The sequence below is a fragment of the Pituophis catenifer genome, unplaced genomic scaffold (genome assembly GCF_029215685.1).
Source record: "Pituophis catenifer annectens isolate HBS135680 unplaced genomic scaffold, rPitCat1.0.hap2 SCAF_1, whole genome shotgun sequence".
Classification (NCBI taxonomy): Eukaryota; Metazoa; Chordata; class Lepidosauria; order Squamata; family Colubridae; genus Pituophis; species Pituophis catenifer.
The window spans coordinates 89698728-89726464 of NW_027256881.1; the positions used below are offsets into that span (position 1 = coordinate 89698728).

A 27737-nucleotide genomic window follows, 5' to 3' on the forward strand; every position below is an offset into this window, starting at 1 on the left:
AGGTTTCATTCCTGGCATTTTCAAGTACAACAGTAAAATATTCCTGTCTAAAAAAACCAGGTATTTGTTGCCAATCAATATAATTAGCAATGAGTAGGTGGACTAATGATTTAACTGAGTATAAGGAAACTATGTTCTCTGTTTTGAAGCAAAGGGTAAGAGATGGCAAGGCATATAGCTCCAATGAGTGAAAAGATAGTGATTCCAGTCCCGATTCCATTTTAAGAAAGCCTCGGACTTCCATCAAATCCAAGCTGTATTTGGCAATTCATGTTAACATTTCATAACTAGTACTATTCACACTTCTATGTCTTGAATCTAAAGTTTATATATTTGTATCCCGCCTTTATTGTTTTTGGAAGTAATTCAAGACAGTGAACCAGGGTGGATAAAAATCAATGATTTTTTTAAAAAAAATCAAAAAAATCGGATTTTTTTATTTAAATCGGATTTTTTTGATTTAAATCAGATTTTTTTTATTTAAATCAGATTTTTTTGATTTTTATTGAATTTATTTTAATAAAAAACTTTTGGGGTAAACATCTATCGTAAGATAGTTTTCTATTTAAGATACATAAATAATTTAGTTTATTCTGCATGAAATGGAGCTTAGTTATGTAGCATGAGGCTGTATATTCTGCAACACTGGGACTATCGGTGAGTCAACAGTGGGTCAAAGGAGTAGCAGAGATAACAGTTGCTCTTTAAAAATTATGATTTAAATCGAGTTGATTTAAATCAAGTCTTTTTACTAGTGATTTAAATCATGATTTAAATCAAATCCACCCTGCAGTGAACACATCCACCTTCCTCCCCTATTTTTCCACAACAACAACCTTGTGAGGTGGGTTGGGCTGAGACTGAATTGGCCCAGAGTCACCCAGCTGGCTTTTATGGCTAAGATATTAATTTGATACAGATTGAAATATAGAAAAATATTTGGTACAAACAAGATAGGAAATTTTTCCAAGCATGCAATTTTTAAAATGATTTATTTGTGTTTGTATGTGCACAGAAAGCAAGAAGCCTGAACCTGAGATAAGCTGTACCTTTAAAAAGGTGGCATGGTACTTCAATGAACACTGAAAACATTTCAAGGATTCCACCAAAATAATGGGAATTTGAAGGGTGACTTTTTCTCCTAAGTAGTTATAGCGTGTGAACTTGGAACTCTTATTCATTTCCATGATATCCTCTTCCTGAACATGATGTTGTATGACAAACAGTATCCTCAGATTCATAGCTACCAAGATAATGTACTGTACAGAGAAGATGTTGATGACTTGTCTCCAGCTTTTAAGGTTATCTGACACAATGCATACAATTCCCTTTAATTTTTTAACTTGTTCAAAAGTGCAATCAGAACTTGTTTCAAGGTTTGATTATATCTAATAGTACAACACTAGAAAATAATGCCTTATTTTGTTTTTCATTTGGGCCCAAACTTCAAAAGGCTTTCTCATGAATCAAGATATTGAAGACATGCATCCTGAACTTGGAATTCTTTCATAAAAACATTCTAGACGCCCCACAAGGTAGTTTCCAACATTAAAAGCAAGGAAAACAATAAAACATTATAAATGAAAAAAAGAATACGTAATTGATTAAAATTCCAGAGGAATCAAGGCCACTCTACTATAGTGAGAGAAGTCAGTTTTTGACAACTTTTTGAATATCCGTATAGAACTCTTGGGATATACAGCTGCAGAGAGCAGGAATATTCTGCATCTCCTTACAATCTTTATGCAAAGGTAACTCATGCCTTAACATAGGGGTCTCCAATCTGTGGGCCGCGGCCCACTAATGGGCCATGAGGGGTTTGCAACTGGGTTGTGGAAAATGGCTGGCAAGTGTGTGCACACATCTTCAATTGCATGAGCAACAGGCAAATGTGCATGCTCCATTTAAGTGAGTGGCAGGAGCATGTGTATGCCGCTTGCACAAATGGAGCTGCATACCCGCATGGAACCATTCCTTCTCCCCCCCCCAATGGCCCGCAAAGCCTGAAACATTGGGGAAACTCTGCCTTAATATCTGACAATTTGATGTAGTGAAACTCGTGGTTAAATTTACATAGACCCTCTTTGAAGAGCGTCATTCAGGTTAAATTTTAGATAAATGTTTGTGCTAAAAGAAAGAACTTCATGGGAAATGATTGCCTAAATATTTAAGGCTCCTTTTTAAAATCTAGGTTTATCTTCTGCCTTTAGTTTTCTTACTGCTCTTTTTCTATATTGCTCAATGCTGCTTATCTTAATATGAAATAGTCTGATGAGTACAGATGAAATCTTAGTTTATATCCATAGGAGCATCACATAGTTGCATAGTCAATAAAGTATTTCAATTCACAAAAGGAGTTGTCTCCATTTGCTTCCAATTCCTTCCCCAATTTCAGTTATTTTGTGCAACATCTCACATTATTCCATTTTCAGAAGACAGTTAAAATTGTTTATTTCACGATGCTTCATTAAAATGATTAAAAACAATTAATAATATAACAGCAGTACAAAATCACAGTAAAATGGAACTTTCTATACCAAAACCACAATACAAATAGTTATTTCTATTTAAGTTAGTAAAAAACCCTTGATCCTGAATTACTGAGAGGAAAATTTACAATTTGCCTCAATCAATCAATAGAACACCAAAGAATGATAATTACAATTCTTGGAACAAATATACAGGAAGTCTTTGACTTACGACAATCAAATCCAAAATTTCTGTTGCTAACTGAGACAGTTGTTAGGTGAGTTTTGCCCCATTTTATAACTTTTCTTGCCACAGTTGTTGAGTGAATCACTGCAGTTGTTAAATTAGTAACACGGTTGTTAAATTAATCTGGCTTCCCTGCTGACTTTGTCAGAAAAACACAAAAGGTATCACATGACCCCGGGACACTGCAAGCATCATAAATATGAATCAGTTGCCAAGCATCTGAATTTTGGTCACATGACCATGGGGATGATGCAATGGTCATAAGTATGTAATAAAAAGAGACAATGATTACATATTTAGAAGGTATTCACATATATATACTCTATGCATGAAAATTTAAAATTTAACTATTGCCCCAGTACCTTCTACATGTTGGAGACTGATTACCACTGAACAGCAAGTCTCTCAGCTCATAAAATACTGTGCACCCCCTTCTGCCAAGGGATGGATAAATTAATAAAAACCTTTCAGCCCACAAGAACAGTTGCAATGGCATTCTGCTCAAGCGTGCAGCTAATAATACATCTGTATTTAAATGTATTAAGAATTAAAGTTGAATATATTCCTTGTGCACTATATTTTTCTTTGATAAATTATTTGCAATTTTAAAACGAGCTATGGTTTGGTGAATAATAGTGAATTTAATTTCTTTACACACAAGTCATTAGAAGCAGGGGTGAAATGCTCCCGGTTCGGACCGGATCGCCTGATCCGGTAGCGATGGAGGCGGGTGGTTCGGAGAACCAGTAAGAAAAATCTCTGCCCCCCCCCCCCATGCCCAGCTGAGCCGCACAATCATCAGAGGCTTTTTCTTTTAATTTTTAAAAGCCATTTTTTCTACAACCTCTTCGGCCAAAAAAAATGCTTTTAAAAGTAATAAGTGTGAAAAACGGTCATAAGTCACTTTTTTCAGAGCCGTTGTAACTTCAAAAGGTCACTAAATGAACTGTTGTAAGTCAAGGGCTGCCTGTAATTTGTTTTTAATCAGTCTCTTGCGAATGTTAAACTACATCTCTGTTAACTCGATCTAACAAAACCCTAAGCATAGAGGCAAAAGAAACAGCAGCTCCAATATCTCAGGAAAAAATACCTCAGAATTCATACCTTTTGGCTCACTGCCTTTGTCAGTGTTGTAAATGTGAATACAGTCAGCTAAGCCCCCCTCTCCACCCCTCCAGATTCCATTATTGATGCGCGCACTTTCTAATATACGTCTTCCAGCTTATAACTTAATTGTGACCTGCAACAACCTCATTATTCTAGTTCTGGGCCTCTTTTGAGCAGCAGACATGAAATCTCCAAGGACTGGACTGAGACCACCATACTCACTTTCACTTCTAACCAAATCCAGATTTCGCCTTTGAAAACCTAAGGTAGAGAACTGATTATGGAAAGGCAAATCCATTTCTGCTGAAAAAGCTGGGTACAGTTACTGTTCTTTGGGAATTGACCTTATATTTAGTCACTTTCAATACTTTTTCGCAAAAATACAGCATGGAGAATACTGAAATATATCAATTATGTTGTAAAATCTGATTATAGTAAGAAAAACGTTGGGTGCATACTTAAAATATATAGAAGTCTGTTGGTTGTTATATGAAATATCTCAAGAGAGATTGTATGAAACTCATAAAGAATCTTATCTATTGAAGAAAGAATGTGGGGTCAAGAATTAATGAAATCAGAGGTGGGAAATAATCCTTTGGGATACTCACTTTGTGCAAACATCCCATCTGTGGTTCAACCACATAAAAGGCTCTTGGGCAAATCCAAACACATTAAGAGAAGTGCTTGAGGAATCTGCCAAGAAGCCAGATGCACTAATTGCAGAATTTCTTCTCTAGCTGTCATCTGAATCTTCTAACTGCCATCCAAAATATGGGCAATATGAAAAATTGTGACCCATAAGGCGAGATGCAATGAGTACTAAAGTCTAAATGACGATCTGCATCCAGGAATGGATTGTTTAAAAGGATTATGTGAAAGGTAGTGAAGCTATGTGTGCTGATGATAGCATTATTTATAAACCGTCCCTTATATAATTAAATTACTATTAAAACAGGATTTCCTGTGCCCCTATTTAAGCAGAAGTCCATGCTGCTTTTATGTTTGTTTTTTTTAACTCCCTCAACACTTACTTTTTTTTACCACTGTTTACATGCTGCATCATAGTTATTTTTTGAAATAAAATTATCTACCTGAAAAAAAACTTCTATAGGATTCAGGTCTGCTCTGACTACCACCTTCGTTGTAGGTTATCCTTGAAGGTTACTGCTGGAGACGGAACATACCATACATACATATTTGATCTCACGTATAAGCAATTTTTGAAGCAAAATGACAATTTAATATGAAGGTTGTCTAAGTTTTAATAAATCTGGAACAACCAAAACTGCTTCGAAAAACACAAATTTGACTTTATCACCCTTGCATGCTGAGTTCTTGGATGTGGAAGTGGACCTGTGATTTTCAATGGTTCCCTTATTTTTATACTCCCTTCTGGCTGTAGAACAGGGGTTCATAGTCTGAAGCCTCAGAGCTATATGCAGTTATAAATGGTTTCTTCAAAGGTTGAATTGCTATTTTTCATGTAAGAGAAAGAGACAATGATTACATATTTAGAAGGTATTCACATATATATACTCTATGCCTGAAAATTTAAAATTTAACTATCGTCCCAGTACCTTCTACATGTTGGAAAGTGATTATCACTGAATGGCAAGTCTCTCAGCTCATAAAATACTGTGCACCCCTTCTGCCAAGGGAAGGATAAATTAATAAAAACCTTTCAGCCCACAAGAACAGTCACAATGGCATTCTGCTCAAGTGTGCAGCTAATAATACATCTGTATTTAAATGTATTAAGAAATGTATAAAGTTGAATATACTCCTTGTGCACTATATTTTTCTTTGATAAATTATTTGCAATTTTAAAACAAGCTATGATTTGGCAATAATAGTGAATTTTATTTTTTTACACACAAGTCATTAGAACACTAATAAAACAGACAGAAATCCATTTTTTTCATTATCCAATACAAGAAAGCCATCTAAATTCTGAGATGCCTAAATTCTCAGACAACTGAGTTTTCAAAAAAAAAAAAAAAAATTCAAATGTGTCCAAATACAGATTTCTATAGTTATACCAATACTAATGTAACCAGGCTACATCTTTTCCAAACAGACATTCTATCTATGTACCATCATCAGCTGGAGAAAAATATTTCAGCATGCCACTTTTGTCTATAAATCTGATTCTTTAAAGGAAAGCATTCTTACAGTTAATGATACTCTCTCACACATACACAACACCTACACATACAAACACACACAAACACATATTCAGACAGACAAAACACCATCACACTGGTACTGACTCTCGGCAGCCACTTAAGACTCTTCAAGGTCTTCCAATGTGGATCCGTTGCTACTATAATTAAATCCATCCACCGTATTGTTATCTTTTCCCCCTCTTTCCTTTCACCTTTCCCAACATCACAGATTTCTCAAGGGAGCTCGATGTTTTCATAATATATCCATATTTGAGCCTGGTCATTTGTACCTCAGATAAGACCTCTGGATTGATTTGTTTTCTTGGCCATCTATAATATTCTCAAGAATCTTGCCCAACACCAAACTTCAGAAACATTAGTACTCTTTTTATTATGCTTCTTCAATATCCAACTTTCCATATTGTTTCAGGGGAAAATGGGCGTTGGTCTTATCTGATATGCCCTTTCTGTGATAGGTGGGCACGGCAGTCATGCCTGGGGAGTGACACTGCCTTGCTCCAATGAGACCGAGTCTGCTGTCATGAGAAATAGTTAGTGCCTGCACAATACTGATCTTTGTAGATATTGATCCGTCCAGTATCTGAACATCTTTTCCAAGGTCTTTACTGCCATCCTACACCCTTCTGGTTTGTAATATGTTTCTTGACTGCTGGTTCCTCTTATTGTTGATAATGGATCCTAAAAGGCAGAAGTTACCTTCATATTCTGCATTGTTAAAGTTATGGACTTCCCTTTTGTTATTATTCTGATCTTTAGATTTAATTTTAGTCCCATTTTGTGCTCCTTGATTTTGATGAGTAGAGTTTGCAGATCATTAGCATTTTCAGATATCTACAAACACACACACACACACACACACACACACACACACACACACACACACAATCATTCTTTGTTTTAAGGGCTCGTGCACATCAATTCCATTAATGAATTAACCCACCTATATAATTAAAAGTAGCTGGCAGGTCCAACTGAACCAACAGAATGCCCATTGGTGATGGTGTTTTAGTTCTAAAACTATGTTTTAGTTCTAAAACCAGATTACAACCCATTTCAATCAACAGCATTCAGAAGTTCATAAAAATAAAATTCTATTGTCCCAGAACATAGTAGTATGACTAGACAAGCAAGGATAGGCACAAAATAAGGCATACTTGTCAAGTGCAGGGAAACCAGGAAATCCAGGCAGTTCAAATGAATATAAAGGTTTATTGCAAGCTTAAACTCTCTACAATAATCTGAACTACTAATGGTCAAAGCGAATTGGCAGTAGGTAAGAGTCAATGGAATTCAAGGTGGGCTGGAGTTAGTTTAGTTTAGTTTACTTTATTGTCATTGCACATGGTGCAATGAAATTAAATGCCGTCTTCAGTGTACATTAGAACTATAAAAATAAAAACGGAAACATACATCCTTTACATTCTATATAATTGAAATTGAAAACCCGATATTGCACTATATCGTAGAATTCAATATGGTTATTGCCCTGGGATAGAAGCTGTTTTTCAGCCTATTTGTCCTTGTTTTTATTGACCTGTACCATCTGCCAGATGATAATAGTTCAAAAAAAAAGGGTGCCCAGGATGAGATGGATCTTTAAGAATGTTTTGAACTTTCTTAAGGCAGTTGGAGCTATAAAGCTCTTCCAAAGAGGGGAGAGGGCAACCAATTATCCTCTGGGCAATGACATTGACCCTCTGGAATGCTGATCTATCTGCCACTGTGCGATTGGCAAACCATACACAGATGCAGTAAGTTAAAATACTCTCTCTGGTGCAACGGTAGAAGGCCACAAGCATCCCTTGTGGCTGCGAGGAGTCTCAAGATGTAAGACATATTTGACTGACCCCCTCCCTCAGGTTCAGTCTGGTCATCTCCTGCATACTTTTTGTCTTGAACTCAGAATAAAACCTGACACATTTTGACTACTTCAGCCATTGTGCTGATTCTGCTTAATCTTACAACACCCACTACTTCCCCTTTTTATCAGAGGTATCAGCAAAGAACAATACAGTTCCTTTGGCTGAACTATTTCCTAGGTTATGAAAAGAAAAGAAAAGAATTCAAATCCGTTCCTTGTTCCTACCGTATTAAGTAGATATCAAAAAGGCCAAGAAAATAATGTTTAAAAAATAAAAAATAAGAAAAAAAGCATAATTATATGTGCTAAAAGAAAATTATGATCTTAAAGTGATTGGCTTTTATCTTTCTTCTGTACTTTAACTTGCTGTACTCAGAGGGTTTAATTAAACTGAAATTATCTTCATTTATTCTCTCAGTTGAGAAGAAGAAAATATTTTTCCTCCATGGGCAAGAGTAAAACTAATTCAAAAATCATTCTCTTGGCTAAATTTTCTAGAATTTGGTGATAGAGAACCTATAGTATGAATTAAAACTTCCATCTGTTCTTTTAGCTCTGGAATTACAAAAATAGAGTAATGTTAAATACATTTGCCCTTTCTTCAATTGCCTTATAAAAGGGCAGCCAGTTTGCAAGTTCAGAGAAAGAGCATGAGAAAGAAATTGAAGAAATCTCTATCATAAGAAGCTGAAAGATAATTGGATTTTAAACTGAAAGTAATCCAGTTGCTGAAATTTCTGTAACCTAATCTTGCTTTCACAGTACAGCTGGCTGCCAAGAGTCAACTACTCTTTTAAAAGTGTTGTGGAAGGAGAGCTGTGCTACTCTGTGCTAATCAAAGAAATAGTCTGGTATCAGCTTTTAAAGATTAACAGATTTTATATAAGACATAAGCTTTCTTACTCTTGGAGCAAAGCAGAAGAACACATTTACTCCTTGTTTGATAAACAGCCATCTGAGGGTACAGATGACGTCAAAAGAACCTATCCCTACTGATCTTTAATGGTCAGACAAATTCATAACGTGACAGCATAACGCTAGCACTGATGAGGTTACCTAATTTGGGTAATGAAATGTTTGTAAGAAAACAACCAAGCTCAGACAACACCAAGGATCCCTCGTGACAGTTTAATGTTTAAATAGTCTAGTGCAAATGATAAACCTTAGAATAAGAGCAACACAGTTAATAATTGCATTGAGATAAGTAAACGTGAGAGAGTATATGTTTCTACAAATCTACAATACATGCTTCTTAAATTTTCTCATAAGAACTATTGGGTATTTTATTGAAAAGTCACAGCTTAAGTTCTAAACCTTTGAATTTGAAAACAACCAATTAATTGCTGAGGTCTTGAGACAGTGTGTGTGTGTGTGTGTGTGTGTGTGTGTGTGTGTGTGTACACACGCGCACACACACACACAAACAAAGCTCCCTCTAGGAACTCTCAAAAGTACTGCGCTTAGTAATTTCAATAATACACAATATCTATAAAAATGATATTTAGCATATTCAAACCACAATATAATAATTCTAAAATTGCTAATCCTCCCATTGCTTTGCTTTGTAATTGCTTTGTAAGTACAGGTAGTCCTCGACTTACAACAGTCCCTTTAGTGACCATTCAAAATTACAACGGCACTGAAAAAAGTGATTTATGATCGTTTTTCACATTTACAACCACTGCAGGAATCAAGTGATCAAAATTCAGATGCTTGGTAACTGACTCATATTGATGACCATTGCAGTGTGTAGGGTCATGTAATCATCTTCGGTAACCTTCCGACACAAGCAACATCAATGGGAAAGCCAGATTCACTTAACAACCCTGCTGCTAACTTAACAATTGCAGTGATTCACTTAACAACTGTGGCAAGATGTTGCAAAATGGGGCAAAACTCACTTAACAACTGTCTCAATTAGCAACAGAAATTTTGGGCTCAATTGTGTAAGTTGAAGAATACCTGTATATTACAGAACATAAGAGCCTGGTGGCGCAGTGGACTAAACTGCTGCTGTTAAAGTAGCACTTAGCTACCAGATGCCTGCAATTACTGCGAGTTCAATTCTCACCAGGCTCAAGGTTGACTCAGTCTTCCATCCTTTCGAGGTAGATAAAATGAGGACCCAGTTTGTGGGGGCAATAAGCTGACTTTGTATAAAATAGAACACTGCTCAGGGGGGGCCAAAAAGCCCTACTAAGTAGGTTTATACAAAAGTATGAAGGCTATTGCTTAATGCATTGTAAGCCGCCCTGAGTCTCCGGAGAAGGGCGGCATATATAAATCAAACTAAAAAATAAATAAATAAATACACACAAAGAAGTACATAAGTACATATTTCCACAAAGGTCGCCATATGTTCTTAAGGGAAACCAGTAAATTATACCTTTATTATCTGTGACTGTCTGTTACTATATTCACTTTCTTAGCGTATCAATTGATGACCAAACATATTTCTGAGCAAGTTGAACGGTTCCAGAAATGAGAAAATATCTATTTTTCTCTATGGATTTTAACTGATCACTGCCAGCCTTAAGTGCCTCTGGTTTTAAAAAGAAACAAAAAACACAGAGAAAAAACAAAGTACTGTAGCAAATTACAGTTATTCTGCTACTGTCCTCATATTCAGTAACAGAAGCTTAATTCATTTGATTAATTAGAGATACATTTCATTTATTTATTAATACTGTGTCTTTCTTCTGGAAACTCAAGAAGATATACAATACATAATACCTTATTCATTTTCCTCACAATAACCTCAAGTCATTTAGTAGCCTTACCATCATGTGAAAAAGTTAAGTACTCCCCATTGATTTTAATTTTGTTACCATATTTCAACATTTGATTTTCATTTAAACAATACTGATAATGTAACAGTGTCGCACATCTTTTACATTTTGTAGTCCATTTGTAGTCCATTGTGTAATTTATACAAAAATAAATTCATATGGAAAATGTTAAGCACACTCCTACATTTATCACTGCCTCAAATACCTAAAATTAGAATCAGGTGTACCAGATCAGGTATAAATGATTAGAACATCATTAGAGACAATCTGGGAGGAAGCTCTTTAATTTAAACTTCAGACAGTTACTTTGATTTGTGATATAAAAAAGGCTTTATATCGGATGCACTTACTTTTTCACATGACTGTGGATGGGTGAGAATGGACTTGGACTTTGCTCCCCTACAACTTCATCTAATAATTTAACATTACATTTTAACATTTTAGTGAATCAAGCTTACTCAAGTTGCAATATAAATTAAAACAATGTGCAATAAGGAAAAGTGGAAGATGTAACTCTTCTAGGCGAAGCCCACTGATTTTGTCAAAACAACAAATATATAGTAAGAATTGAAGTTACTAAAAAATAAAAAAAAATTGCAATAAAACACCCCCTCCCCCACACACAGAGTAGTATTATATAACAGAACCAAGCACAACACAAAATGAGACTGGATGGACCTGTATTTCTTCGTAAAAAGACTAGTTATCATAGACATTTGTCAATATATTTCAGGAATAATCTTTTCTTGTCGTAATCCATATATAATAATATTAACATATTATGGCTAGATATGCTCAGCTTACTGTAAAGGTAGGTTTTCTTATAGGTTAACCTGACAGCTATGAAAAATAGTTTAAATGGAATAAATTATAATAATAGTTTTCCTACAGGGCATGATTATGAGATCATACATCAATAATGTCTCATCCAATAGCAACTTGAATAACAAGGAAAAGAAGAGCACTTCTAATTAAAAGCAAGGTCACTCTGAAGAACCCCATTTATACTTTGGCAATCGCAACAAATACTTTCATTTATTTGGATGAGTTATTGGGAAAAAAAGTCATCAAAAATCAGGTGACCATAGGAAGCACTGTAATTTGATTTAAAATTAGTGAAGAAAGATCTGCAGTCCCAAACTACAGAAGTAATATTGAAGCATCGATTTTAAAGAAATCGTTTTCATGCTGTGTTATCTTCATAATCTAAATGAAATTTATTTGATGTTTCAAAGTACATATATACAGTTTACTTCATGATAACATAAAAGTATTTTCAAATTTACAACTCCTTATTTAAATCATCACGTAAGTAAATATCTTCTTGAATTTGTAAATGACAGATATTAAAATATTGTAGGCAATCTAATGAAAATTAATTTACAAAAAGATAACGTTAACAGTTCATTATTATTCCCTTTTCCCCTTCACTAAACTACAAATTAAATATTCTCTTTTTTGTTCATAGCAGGTATATACTGGACTCATTCTTCCCCTAGATGTATTTTTATATCAGTAAATTCCTTCAGATAATTATGTAGGCCACAAATAACAGCTTGCATATTTCTTGTAAAAGAAAAGCTAAGACAAAGAATTTGCTGATACACTCATGTCGCTCCAAGAATTCTCCTGACAACGTTCCCACACCCAACCTAATTACTTCCCTACTGTAAAAACATATTCCATCTGCACTTATTCTAATCCTCTCAAGTCCAAAACCAATACACAATAAAGTCAGTTAAATAAATGAAAGATTGAAGCCCACATAAAAATCCTCAGCTATTCTGCAAGGGAAAGCATCTCCAACACCCATTTTTATGCTGACATTTCATTTTATGTATAATATTTTCTTAAGCCCTGTTTATGAAAGAATTATCATGCTCTAGGCATATATTCTCTACCATAACATGCTCTTAGTACCACTCTAGTTTAATTTATATAATGCTCTACTGTACAACAAATTTTCATTTGAAATGAAGCAATCCCCAAACTTTCTGGTCAGTTTCGTGGAAGGCAATTTTTCCACAAACCAGGGAGGGATTATTTCGTGCTCAATCTACATTCTGCATATGTGCAGATGAAGTTTTGCTTACTTGCCCACTGTTTGCACAACCCAGTTTCTCACAGGCAAGTAATGGTCTTATTTTGTTGCAAAAATAGTGACAAACACAACAAACACTGAAATGTATTATATGTAATATTTTATTAATATCTGTTCCATTTTTATTCCATGTAAAAGACAGAAACAGATGTTATAAATCATAATCCATATTTTGCCCTCATTTTAATCTTGGCATATATATGTATGTATAGTCCAAATCATGGCATAAATCTGTAGCATTTACAATTTTTGATAATCACCCTCTTATTTTCATTAACTTTTGGCTTTAATTATTAGTCTTATAAATAATTTAATAGCTGATTATTACTCAAATGTGTCAAAATACCTGGAATTCTGAGATTCTGAAACATCTGAATCTGTGCACGTTTTTTTCACCTGCAAAAAGAATAGAAAAAAAAATCATGCTTACAAGTGATCATAAACGCAAAGATGTCCTCATCTGAAGTTCATGCACTTACTTCATAAAAATGATTATTTATTATTCACCAGAATCTCTGTAAAATGCTTCTCATACAGAGAAGCTATATAGGCATACGATGTACAGAGTATTTAATTATGCTATATACAGATTCCAACTTAAAGGCAGTTTGAGAAAATTTAAAGTACAGAAAACAGACGTCTAAGTTTGTCCACATAGAAATCAGAAAGGTAGGCTGTTTTCAATTCTAAAGAATGGTTTTCTGAAGTGATATCACTTCTATTTCTTACCAAAACTTATAATAATAAATCCTAGATTCTGTGAAAAAAAATGCAAGGTAATGCAGAAAATTTTGGGAGTTTAAATTCAAAATGAGACCACAGCTTACTGGGTATAATTCCAGAAAAAAAATCAACAAAAAACATCATAATTTAATGTGATATATGCTTATAGCAGCAAGAATAAATTTTGTTCAACACTGGAAAAGATATAATTCTGATAATACTTGATTGAAAATTTATATTTGGAAAATATGCAACAGTAGCAAAACTAACTTTATACACACCACACATACACAAGTTAAGCAAGAATGGTTCCAATAGATACAACACATCATGCAGCCTAGCAAACATAATTACAATTTGACTTCTAAGGGGGACTAAATTATTCCATATGATCATGTGGTACTGCAACTGGTTATAAGTGCTAGCCAACTGCCAACTGATTGCCAGATTATGAACACGTGATTGTGGAGGTGTTGGCCCAGCTATAAATCTGAGGACTGGTTATAACCGCCATTTGTTCAGCATTGACATAATTTTGGACAGTTGCTGAACAAATGGTTGTAAGTTGAGGACTAGCTCTATAAAATGGAAAAAAATGGGCAGAGATAGTTACTAAGATTTATCTTCTTGAAATTGGTACCGTATTTTCCAGTGTATAAGACTGGGCGTATAAGACGACCCCCAACTTTTCCTGTTAAAATATAGGGTTTGGGCTATACTCGCCATATAAGACTACCCCTCTTCCAATGCACACCAAATAAAAATTAAAAAACATCAACTGGCTCACCTACAATGTAAAAGCAGCTGTGCTAGTCCCAAAATGGCCCCTGCAACAAGCAGGAACCTCACACAGCCACAAAAAGCCCCCCCAAAAACTTTCACACTCTACACACACACAACACAACTGGCTCACCCACAATGTAAAAGCAGCTGTGCTAGACCCAAAATGGCCCCTGCAACAAGCAGGAACCTCACACAGCCACAAAAAGCCCCCCCAAAAAACTTTCACACTCTAAACACACACAACACAACACAACTGGCTCACCCACAATGTAAAAGCAGCTGTGCTAGACCCAAAATGGCCCCTGCAACAAGCAGGAACCTCACAGCCACAAAAAGTCCAAAAAACCAACTTTCACACTTTACACACACAAAATTCCACATACAGCTTTGTGAGATTTTGTGTGTTTGTGTAGTTAGAGTGAATCACTACAGAAACACACTAAATCTCAGAAAGCTGCACAAATATTATTTTATTTTATTTTTATTTTTATATGAAAGCTAAATTTAAAACTTCCTGAACTTTAAATGGCTAGGTCTAAAAAAGAACAACTAAAAAAAACCCCAATTGACTATTTTTTTTAAAGCTCCCAAAGGGGGAAAAAACTTACCCAATAGAACAGGGGTCTCCAACCTTGGCAACTTTAAGACTTGTAGACTTCAACTCCCAGAATTCCTCAGCCAGCTTTGCTTTGCGACTTTGGACTTTGGGAGTCCACAACTCCCTGCTTGCTTGATTGCAGGCAGGGAGTTGCTTGCTGATGGAATAGATTCAGGCAAGCGAAGCAAGGCAAGCGTTGCGACTAGCAGCTGAGGTAAGCAAGTTGGAGGGGGAAAACTTTTTCCCTTTTACATGGCTCTGGCCATCCCAGCTGAGTTGCAGGGAACTCAGCTGGGATCGTCAGAGCTGGGATCGTCAGAGTAAAAGGGAAAAAACTTTTTTCCTTTTACATGGTTTCTGGCGATCCCAGCTGAGTTGCAGGGAACTCAGCTGGGATCGTCAGAGCTTGGATCATCAGAGTAAAAGGGAAAAAAACTTTTTTCCTTTTACATGGTTTCTGGCGATCCCAGCTGAGTTGCAAGGAACTCAGCTGGGATCGTCAGAGCTGGGATCGCCAGAGCTGGGATCGCCAGAGCCATTGAAGGCTCGTCAGAGCCTTTCAGGCTGGTCTGCCTGGTTACAGGAGAACGACACCCAGTGTATAAGACGACCCCCAACTTTTGAGAAGATTTTCATGTGTTAAAAAGTCGTCTTATACGCTGGAAAATACGGTAATTTTTTTTTTTTTTTTTTTGCCATTGTGTGGTGCTCAAGTTCAAATATTTTGCAGTGATCTAATGACATCTGTATTATGTGCTTCGCCTTTTCAATCTAATAGATGCAAAAACAGTTTCAATAAATTTATATTTTAAAAGAATACAAATTAAAAGGTTCAAATTTTCATGGTTTACACAGTTTGAGTCTTTTGAAACTTATGTAAGCAATTATTATTGAAACTTATACAAAATTAATAGAGTTTGGATAAAACTGTCATAAAAGCCCTACCATTATTTTATATGTTACATTTTTGATAGAAGACACTTTATAAGCCTAATCATATCTATACTCTTATAGTAAAGAAATACAGTTAATATTGACAGTCAAGAGTTATAAACCAGATAACATAAAGTGAGAAATATTTTTTTCAGATACGGGATCAGATACACTCTTCCACTTCAAGCTTTCATTAGTAAGAAATATTTATTGTTGATGTTCAAAATACAAGTGAAAATCATTGCTATATTTTATTTAAGAGCAATATATAGCAAGCCTCAGCTTCCCCCTTTCTCTTTTTTTGCACCTGTTATCAAAAACTCAAAAGATATTCATTGCCAGTATTTAATGCACCAAAGTACATGATTTACAAATATATGGAATTGTTTAATATTTAGAGATGGGGGTGTATTGTCTCAGCGGTTAAAGACACTGAGCTTATCAGCTGGAAAGGTGACAGCCTGGGTTCAAGACCTGAGCGCCACACAATGGGGTGAGCTCCCATTACTTGCCCCAGCTCCTGTCCATCTGGAGTTTGAAAGCATGCAAATACAAGTAGATAAATAGGTACCAATTTGGTTGGGGGGGGTAACACTGTTCTGTGTGCCTTTGGAATATAGTCATGCTTGCCACATAACCATGGAAATGTGGCTCGCTAAGAAACAAACGAGCACTACTTCCTAGAGCTGGCTACAACTAGACAGGGGAAACCTTTATCTAATACTTTGAGAACAAACCAGGGTGTCAGTAGAGAAAAAAGAAAAGTATTAAGAGAAGAAAAATAGGTAAATGGTCCATAAGGAAATGAAAGTACTTCAGATAGTAGACACAATAGGACTGTGCTAACAATTTAAACCAAGTATTTGTAGAATGTGTTGACACAAAGAAAGTAGCCTCTGTGAAGAGCTAAAGTAGCCACATCCCACTGAAAGTTCTTCCCGGACTGGCTGTCCATATGTGCTTGTAGAAATAATACATTTCTGGGGACACTTGTGAAAAGGATTTGTATGCATATACACAGCCAGAGCTGGAGGGAGACTCTGATGCAGCCCAGACCATCAGTCAAGAGGAAGTAGCTGCTTTAATTATACAAAGAGGAGTATTTCACTTAAGTCAACATATATTCTGCAAAGTATCCTTTCTTTGAGGACACTTCAAATCTTCAAACGTTATTTATCTACATTGCTTCTATATAGATTTTTACTTCTCTCCAGACCAGACTTATAAGACCTACACATATAAATGGAATTTAAGAATATATTATGGAATATCTCTGTTGTATTAATAAACATATCCTAATATCAAACACTTCCAAGACATTAGTAACATTAAATCAAAGCTAAAAGAGGACAATATATTCTCAAGTATTAATCTCCTACAGTATTTAAAAACTGTTAGAAAAGCCTAATTGATTTTACAACAAAACAACATTGTAATTCCCTCTTCCAACCCACCCAGCCAACTGATCTAACTTTCTCCCATTTTCTCTCTTCTCTCTAGAAAACAGCAGTATTTACTCCTATTCCATTCTTCCCAACTGTTTTCTTTCTTACATGGTTCAGACCAGTATTTGCTAGAATAGAAAGGCAGGGTATAACATAATTTAGTCCATTTATTTATGGTCATTGACCTGTACATATCTACCCAGAAAAACATGAAAAGAATAAATAAATAGTAATATGCTTCAGTCTCATTACTAGGAAGTTCTCCAAACTGGGGTTGACTAATTCTGACTTCAGATTTTTATAAAAGTTACAACAGATTTGTAACGTATTATCCTCTCACAATGGGAGCGATGATGTAAATTTGGAAAATATGTTCACTGAAACAACTTTATTTATTTATTTATTAATCAAATTTCTTTATCAAATTTCATATATTTACATATATGAGTAATATTCCTGTTTCTTGATACTGGGATATCAATGCAAAGTTTAGTGATTTCATATACAGGTAGTCTTCCACTTACAACAGTTCATTTAGTGATCATTTGAAGTTACAATGGCACTGAAAAAGTGACTTATGACCATTTTTCAAATTTACAATCGTTTCAGCATCCCCATGGTCAGATACTTGGCAACTGACTTGTATTTATGACAGTTGCAGTGTCCCAGGGTCATGTGATTATTTTTTGTGACCTTCTGACAAACAAAGTCAATGGGGAAGCCAGATTCACTTAATAACCATGTTACTAACTTAACAGCTGCAGTGATTCACTTAACAACTGCAGCAAGAAAGGTCATAAAATGGGGCAAAATTAACAAATGTCTCATTTAGCAACAAAAATGTTGGGCTCAACTATGATAATAAATCAAGGACTACCTGTATACCTTTGCCTTCCTGTGTGAAAATGACTTGAATTTCAAGTATGAACCACACTCTTGAAGTCACTAATGATAGAAAGATATAAAATACAGTTCAATTCAATCTTTTCTTTAGAAGTCAGATGCTGAAACTATCTCTAGAGGTGAGATGTTTGCGTAGTGCACCCATGGCTCCCAGCCTGGAACTGCTGATGCAATCACCTTGCTTTCAATGTGTAGAAGAGAAAAAACTTACTCCCTTGCAATTCCTCCCTTTCTAAGCTCTCCGTTCTCAGAGGTGGTGGGGTAGAAGAATGAGGCAAAGAAATTGCCTACAGAAATCACTTGTTTTTCTCCTTCTTTCCTCATTGCAGAATGGAGAGACTGGAGAGAAAGAGATTTCAAGAGAGTAAGCTGTTTGAATAGCATACCTGTGGTTCTCAGCCCTGGGCTTCCGATGCCATCAAATTACTTTTGATGTGTACAAGATAGTAAGTAGGCACTTGAGCATTTCAAAGAGCAGGGGAGTGGTTAGGAGGCAAACAAAAACCAAAGGTGTGAAATTGAGTATAGTAGTTTTTCTTTTTCTAGTCTGAAAGCATAGTCACAGTCATATGATTTCCCATTCCACTTAACAACAGAATTGCTTGTTCTTACTTACATAAGAATTGCCTAGTTATGCTGCTTGGTTTACAATAGAACATGTACTGTATTATTTTACAGCAAACCTAGAACATAAAGTATAAGGCCCTATTATATAAACTACAAAAAGAAGGAAGATGCTCAGATTGATACAATTATTTATTACTCAGTCCTAGGAAACGCCTGCAATTTCAAACAACTTTCATCAGCATACAATTCATTTCAGTAACAAATATTAAATAGTGAAAATGCATAATGCAGTTATATTTTATATTCTCTTTAAACCATATTGGATTACAAAAACAAAACAAAGTTTAGTTGCAAGTAACTAAAAATAATTAATGCCCAATCCACTATCTTTGGCGTTAAGATCATGTTACAAAAACTTGAAGGACAAAGAAATGGGTGTGGTTAAGACAAACTGGATTTACTTAATTATTTAATTAATTGTGTGTAGGTCATATGATTACTTCCTATGTATGTAACAATTTTATGTAATGATATTTCGTACTCATAGTAAATTTCCCTAAACATCATTTTCAAATAAGCAATAATAAATATGTTCCAGTGACATGTTTTGAAAAGATTCTGAGAGCTGCTATCCACATTTCACAGACGTCTACATAAGGAAGATTAAAGTTGCCAATAAATGCTACTGAATTCTATGTCATAGCTCAAGTTTTAATTGGTATTTTGTTTTTTATTTTGCATTGTACACTCTTATTTGTCATTCTATATATACTGAATAAGTGCACAGTGGATGATTTAGTGTAATTCTCAGTAAACATATGCCTTTAAAAACAATGCAAACATGAAAGCTTTATCAGAATAAAATGCATGAAATCCTATTTTATAAACTTTTAGTTTAAAATTTGTAACTGATAAAAATATCATATCCACCCAGTGGGCATCCTAATTAAAGAAACTTGCAATCTGATATTCCTACATGCTGTTCACTAGATCATATAAACTAAATTGAGGAACAAATTGGTTATAATAATTTATCATCCTATTCTAGAAAATACTTTCCTTTAGCAACTTCCTGTAACTGTAAATGTTTTCTTTCTCACTAAAACTTTTCTATAATAAAAAACTGTACCTATATAACGAATGCTAATTAATTTTTAAAATCATTAAATTATCTTGAATATAAATTATCTTCAAGGAAACAAACTGTTCAAAAGCAGTATTTGTTAGAATCTACTAATATTATAGAATCTGAATATAATACACCATTTAACTTTATACTCGAAGCGCACGTTCTTCTAAAAACAGCCTAAGAAACTCTGCCAAAGCAACAATAGGCAACATTGTGTTACAGACAGATACATTAGTGAAATCTCTACAGTACTGAATCTATTTCTAAAAGGAACAACACTATTTCAATGCTTTATGTTACTCTTTTAAAGTACTAGAAAAGAAAGGCATATGTCATTGTTTGGTTTAAATAGCAACAGTTTATTTGCTATCACAATTCACACACACACACACACACACACAATCTTTACACACACATACATACATTCTGAATACTCATTAAACAACAGGATTTCTGAGTAAATGTGAATATAACTCTGCTGTTGTTATTTAGAAAACCAATTTCTAACATTACAGATTACTTAACATTGCTTTTCCCACAAAATAAAACTGAATAATTCCATCATAAATTATCTGCGTTATCAATGGGCATTTATATTTTTGTCTATAAAACATATATTCAGATTATAGACAGCTGTATAAAGCAATGCTAGATATATAATCAGTTGTGAAGGTCTATAAGCAAATATAATATGAAATTTATATTTTAATTGTAAAAGATCTAATTCATGACAACACTAGTTCCCTTAACATATCAATAATTAAAACCATAATTATTCTTTAAGACAAGTATATTTTTGTCTTCCCTTGCTTCTTATAAATAAGAAATGATATGGAAATAAATTTCAAGCTTACCTCATTTTCCTCTTAAAAGACTAAAGTAGATTAGGAGAATTCCCAAGCACAACAGTTTCATTTTTTAGCAAAACTTACACACATTATATTAGGTTTAATATCATCTACTTGTATATTTGGCTACCACACACAGAATTGTACCAGATCAGCTAACTCTGCAGAGAGCATTATTCTCTCATTTCAGGTAGAGCTAAAGATATTTCCTTCCTCCTTGAGAACAAATTCAAAATTAACCAAAGCCAATTCTGAGTTAGAAGCAAATTTGTCTCAGACCAGCTTTCTACATGCTTCTGTTTATATGACTTTGCATTCAGAGGTCGCTCACATCAACAGCTTTTGTCTTTCACCTATCTGATGTGGTGCATGTATTTCAAGACTCTTTTAATGAACCCAGTTCCACAGTTCCTACTTGCCTGCTGTTACTACGGCACATATGCTTTGTATTTTACGAAGTCTTTTAAATTTAAAGGGAAGTAGGAGATCTACACAAACTAGCATTATATTTCATTATAGACAAAGGGTCAGTAACATTAATATTTTTTAAGATGGTGAGTTTTTTTAAAAAGAGGAATAGTAGTAATAATAATAGCAACACCCTATTCCTACTACAATGTCTCTTATAGAATATATCAGAAATAAAGGAAAGACTGTACTACAGCAATCTACTGAAAATCCAATTGAAATAGCAAATAAACATTTGAATTTACAAATGAGCAGAATAAAATCAATACAAAGGGTACAATAATTTTATTTCATCAATATCATTGTTATATTACTTTTCATTTATCCTTTCAAAAACACAAATATAAATTCAGCAGTCTGATGAGTATTTATAAATATGTTGGGGTACAATATAAAAACCCATACTGAAAATATTATGTAAAAAGATTAAAATTCTTGAGACTATTGAAAGTAATATACATAAAATGTTTATAAAGTAACAATTCAATACTAGTAATATTAGTCAATATAAATGTATATACTTACCACTCTATTGTCATGCATAAAGCATGACAATAGAGTATATATATTGTCATTCCTTCCTATAAAGGAATAAATTTATAGTCAAAGGACAAAAAAAAAAACACCCTCTATATACAAACATGCTCAATATTATTCTTCAATAGACATTTGAAACTGAAGATGGCACTCTCTCCAAACTTAGATACAAGTTTGCTACTGGGGAATAGTGTTTGAGTGAAAGTTACACCTGCAGATCACTGCCAGCACAATCTCCCAATACAAGCAACATTTAAATGACAGCAGCTTGCAGTTGTAAAAGCTAATAAGTATGATTGATGACTTGGATTAAAAAGCTATCTAAATAGATTAGGATATTTGTGCAATCATTTGACAGTTCCAAGCCTTTATTATTAGAAAGAATTGCCAGGACCAAATGTATCATTAATAATAGTTAAATTTAGGGCTATTTTCCATGTCATTATTTGTAATGTGTTTTAGTGAAATAATAATAGCAAGAACAGCAGTTGCATGACAAAACATAGAATACAGCTATCTAATTATGTCCTTAAAAATAATTTACAGTGTTTGAAACTATGGAAATATTAAAAATATATGAAAGACACCCCCCCCTTTTTTTTGCTTTAATTTATATGCTGCCCTTCTCAGGAGACTCAGGGCAGCTTACAATTGAAAGTGCCTTTCAATTTTTTAAATGTTTTTGCTCATCTCCTAGTGAATGCCATTATGCTAAATTAAAAGTCTTTTTCTGTTTTCAGAAAATTCTGAGATCAATAACAGCAAATTTCCAGTTGCTTAAATTACAGCTTCCATAATTATCCATGAAAAATTAAATATGCTTGCCAAACAGATGAAAATAAGTGCTGACCCAAATCCAATACTATGATGGATTAATTTAATTAATGTAATCCAGCATTAAAACAGCAGTTTAAAAAGTCTTCAATAAATATAATACATTAAGGATTTTTTAAAATCCTTTTGTGTAAGACATGAATTTGTTTTAGCTGACATATAAGCTGAAACAAAATAGAGTTGGAAGTATATTGCTTAATCCTATGAACATAATGACAAATATCACTAATATGTTTTTACATATTAGAAGACCTAAACAAACATTTTACTAGGATTATTCTATATTCTGTACATTTAAATCCATATAACTGTAAATATGGGGCAAACCTTACCCACTTGGCCTTATCTGAACTTTGCTCAAATAGGAAGCAACACGACAATACAATACTATAGCCTAAGGGTACTAGTTTTCCTCTGCTGATGGAAAGCTTATATCAGTTGAACAGAGATGAGGGCCATTTTTTTCAATCTCCCTCTTACCTGTAGCTGCTAATGATGCCTTCTTCCCAAGATTTTGAGAGCCCACTCCAATACAGTAGATATATGGAGGGAATGCAGAAGAAGGGGGTGTTTAAAAGAATTCAATCCCCCACTTTTTTTTTTTGCATTTATCTATGTGTTATATTTCTCAACATCCCAATCTATTTTACAGCCCTAGAAATTACTTCACCTAAATGGCTGCAGAATAATTTAAAGGTCAAAGACTTAATAAAATTTGATAACTGTAATTTATATGAGAGTGGATATAATATATGCTACAAACAGAATGAGTAAAGCTAAAGGTTCCCCTCGGACATATGTGCTAGTCATTCCCGACTCTAGGGGGAAGTGCTCATCTCCATTTCAAAGCCAAAGAGCCAGCGCTGTCCGAAGACATTTCCGTGGTCATGTGGCTGGCATGACTAAACACCAAAGGTGCACGGAATGTTTTTACCTTCCCACCAAAAGGGGGTCCCTATTTTTCTACTTGCATTTTTTACGTGCTTTCGAACTGCTAGGTTGGTAGAAGCTGGGACAAGTATCGGGAGCTCACCCCGTTACGCGGCACTAGGGATTCGAACTGCAGAACTGCCAACCTTTTGATCGACAAGCTCAGCATCGTAGCTACTGAGTCACCACATCCCTAACAGAATGAATATCTTTTGCTAAAGTTTCAGGATCAAGTACGCAAAACTTCTGTATACCAAATTTGTTCTTCCACAAAGTAACTTTGATGTGCTGAATAATTTAGAATGTAATGAGCAAATAAATCAAATCCTCACTGCTATTACTGAAGGATATAAAATATGTAGTTAAACATACTTGCTGATGCTCAGGCTTCATTAGAGTGAAGTGAAATGATTTTGATCACATTCTGATAGTTATGTTTCAACATGTAAACCTGTTGATAAGTTTCTAATTTAAAGATAGATATATCATGTTGCATCTTAGTTATTTAACAAGATAACACTTGAGTTACAAACCATTTCGATCTGCTTCTTTCTTAAGAGAGACATATAGCTACTCTTTGAATGCCAAAATTTCACTCTTATATTGCATTAGACACAACACCAAGATACTATTCAGTTTATTTTTGTGATCGTATGAGGTATGCATACACAATATACATCAGTGCAAAAATTTATGACTCAAAGACTGATTTCTGAGATCACAATATTCAGTAAGAGTTCAGGTTAAGAACCGAGATATTAAATTCATTCATTCATTCATTCATTCATTCATTCATTCATTCATTCATTCATTCATTCATTCGTCTCCCTCCCTTCCTCCCATATTCATTCATTCATTCATTCATTCATTCATTCATTCATTCATTCATATTTAATATAGCCCATCTCACTTTTATGTGATTCTGGGCATTCACAATGTTTGGTGATTTAATTGCTGTATTTTTAATTGTTAGTTTTTTATGATTGTTCTTTTATAGTACACTTCCCGTTATTAAATGAATCTGTGAAAAGAACAGCTATATAAATATAATAAATAAATATAAAACAAATAATATTAAAAAAATAAAATAAAAATAGAAACACATAGTACCTGAGCATAATTTAATCTATCATTATCAACCAGAAGGTGGGCTATAACTCATGCACAGAGTCCCAAGATTGAGCACAAAGCCATATTTCCAAGACTTTCCAAAAGGCCAACAGGGATAGGCTAATCTAATCTAATCTCAGAGGAATTATGCTCCAAAGGGAGGGTGCCACAGCAGGAAAGGCTCTCCTTCTGGGCTCTGCCGGAAAACACTCCCTAGCCAACAGTTAAGGAGATTGGGTAGGATGGGTAGAAGCAAATGTGCTTATATTATTACTACTTCTGGAAAAGTAGCTAAGATAATAATTTATGACTTAAATATATACAATGTTTCTTAAATTCCATATTCAGCGGCAGCACATCAGGAGACTGTTTTTACAAACTAGATGAAAAAGGCTGAATATGCCCCTTATTTTTATTACAAAGGATACTAAAACCCATTTCAGCATGAATTTATTTTTACAAAGTAATTCTCTACCCTCTGATATGGCTATAAAGTGATTTACCCAATTCAACAATAAGACTGTATATACACACATGTGTATGTATAACATATATATAGGTAGTCAGTCCTTAACTTATGACCACAAACAAGTTCAACATCTCTGTCATTAAGCAAGGCAATTTTTACATTAGCCGTGCCCCATTTTAGAAGGTTTTTTTTTGCCATAGTTGTTAAGCGAATCACTTCAATTGTTAAGTGAATCATATAGTAGATAAATGAATCTGGATTCTCCCATTCACTTTGCTTGTAAGAAGTTGGCTGAGCAGGTTGCAACTGGTGAGCACATGACCCCGTGCAATGAGTACAGTGCAACCATCATAAATACATGCCAATTGCCAAGATGCTGCAACAGTTGTAACTGTGAGAACAGGTTATAAGTTTTTTTCAGTGCCATTGTAACTTTGAATGACTAAATACATGGTTATAAGTTGAGGACTATCTGTACTAATGATACATATTGCCATTTTGTTATAAATTGAGAAGCAAAATAAGGGCACTCACAGATAAGCATTACATAAGTAACAACTGCTACAAGAAAAAAAGAATGAAAACAATTTATAGTCTCCATATTTTTTTATATGGGAAATGTACCATAAAGTACAATATATCACACTACATAAAACACATTGCAAGGAACGGGAGAATAAGATACCATTACTTTCACCTCTTTTCCCTTCGTTCCCCCATGTTCTCTCAACCGTACTACGGAGATACTCTAAGTCAGTGATAGCTAAGGTTTTCTGGACTGAGTGCCTGAATGCGCATGTGCATACCTGAACCCCCAAAATGCAACAGGCGTGCAGCCCTGTGCATGGATCCTCCCGGTGCGGGTGTGCCCCCCTCCGAATGCCCCCACCCATGTACACCAGAGACCCAATGACCAGCTGTGGGAAGCACATGCACATGTGTGGCAGAGCTGAAATGGGGCAACGGTTCACATACCCACAGAGAGGGCTCTGTGTGCCACCTGTTGCACACGTGCAATAGCTTCGCCATTACAGCTCTAGGTATACTTAAGTCCTAAAGGGTTTCAGATAGATTTCAACACATGGCTTCAGGTTTCCCTAATAACAGAGAACTCTTTTAACTTGTAAGAAGCTACAACAGATCAAAACAAACCTGAAGGATTTATGCCAAAGAAAAGTAGGTACTTTCTTTAGATTCTGCACAGATAAAGTAAAAGGAAGGGCCCCTTCCCTCATCAAATTTAGTCCATTGCTCAGTGTAGGAATCTCAATAAAATGTGCCCTGCATTTGGTAATATACTGTACCTTTTATTTAAATATATGAAGTCAAGGGAAGCACACCATTCTACTAGTAATTGTCTTCCCTTTCAACCATTAATATGTAGACTTCTTACCAATCAGCCAGAATCACCATATGGGCACTCTTAAAACTAGATATGAAACAACAGAGAAAGGACAAACAACATAGTACAAGGACACAATTTTTTTTCTATAAATGAACAGAGCAATCCATGGATATGATAAAAAAGGTCAAATTGGAGTATTATACTGCACAATGCCAGCGATATATATCCTGATAATGTCAATCAGATTGTTATTATTATTATTTCAATTTTCTATTGAAAATTATTTCAATAGAAATAATTATTATTTCAATTTTAAAATTTAACATATTTCATGTACACTATAATCTATAGTGTAAAGCACCATGGATCTTGTGCTTTCTACTGCAACATAAATAGAATTAACAAACATTAACAGCTGGGTCCCTATATTTAACGTGCTACTCTATTTCTCAACATCCACGAATAAAAAAAATTTCTTTAACAAAATGATGTCAATCTGAGCCAGATGAACCAATCATGTGATTCAGTATAAATAGCTTCCATGCTCTCACAAATATGTTACTGTGGGGATAATTAAATGTGACCTAAGATAGTTGATTTTAAAAATAGAAAACATTTTACATCATTAATTAAACTTGTTAATCAATGATGGATTTTTCATCCAAAAATGTAAAGCAACCAATATGTTATTTGATCATTTAAACTCAAATTTATTTAAAAGGTAGGTGGCATAAGATGTAATAATATTTGCATTGTCACTCTTAACTGAAGAACCTTTTGGTTTTGTCCAGTTTCTGGTTATATAAGACAGATGGAAGCTGGAGTCTCCCAGATATTACATAAATATTGATTTGTTTTAAAAAGGAATATCCTGGCATAATACTGAAATTCTTGATGGATAAATATCAGTTGCCTTAGATAGCGTGGATAAGAGCGAAGCATAACTGCATAATAAATATCATTCAAAATGACCTGGTACAAGTCAAAGAAACTAAATTTATAAAATTATGCAAAACATTTTAAATTCAGTATAGAATCTTCTGAGTTCCGAACAGGTACTTTGAGACAGAAATGGGTTGTTTTAACTAGTCTAGAAGTGTTTTAAGTCAACATTTCCCATTTTTAATACATCTCTACAGACATATTTAGTTCCTTTTTCAGTCTTTTAAGTCAAGGATACTTTTTTGGAAGCTGAAACTAAATACCGGATATTAATCAAAACTCTTTTGATTAAGTAATACTGGTAATGCTGCTCAGCCCATCATAAAAAAATACAGATACTTTCTGGTCATAGAATTCACATGTGTACCCAAATTTAAATTTCTATTTGCTAAATTAATTTTGCATATACATATA

The 27737-nt window shown here is 34.4% G+C and overlaps 1 protein-coding gene across 2 annotated transcripts in view; it reads right to left on the minus strand.

Annotated features, from left to right (window-relative positions):
- Positions 1–27737, minus strand: part of EYA4 (EYA transcriptional coactivator and phosphatase 4) — a 109140-nt gene that overhangs the window by 47350 nt on the left and 34053 nt on the right. For both annotated transcript variants that reach the window (XM_070952510.1, XM_070952517.1), the window contains exon 3: positions 13106–13155. In XM_070952510.1, the coding sequence (XP_070808611.1) occupies positions 13106–13155 (50 nt within the window). The remainder of the gene's footprint in view (positions 1–13105; positions 13156–27737) is intronic.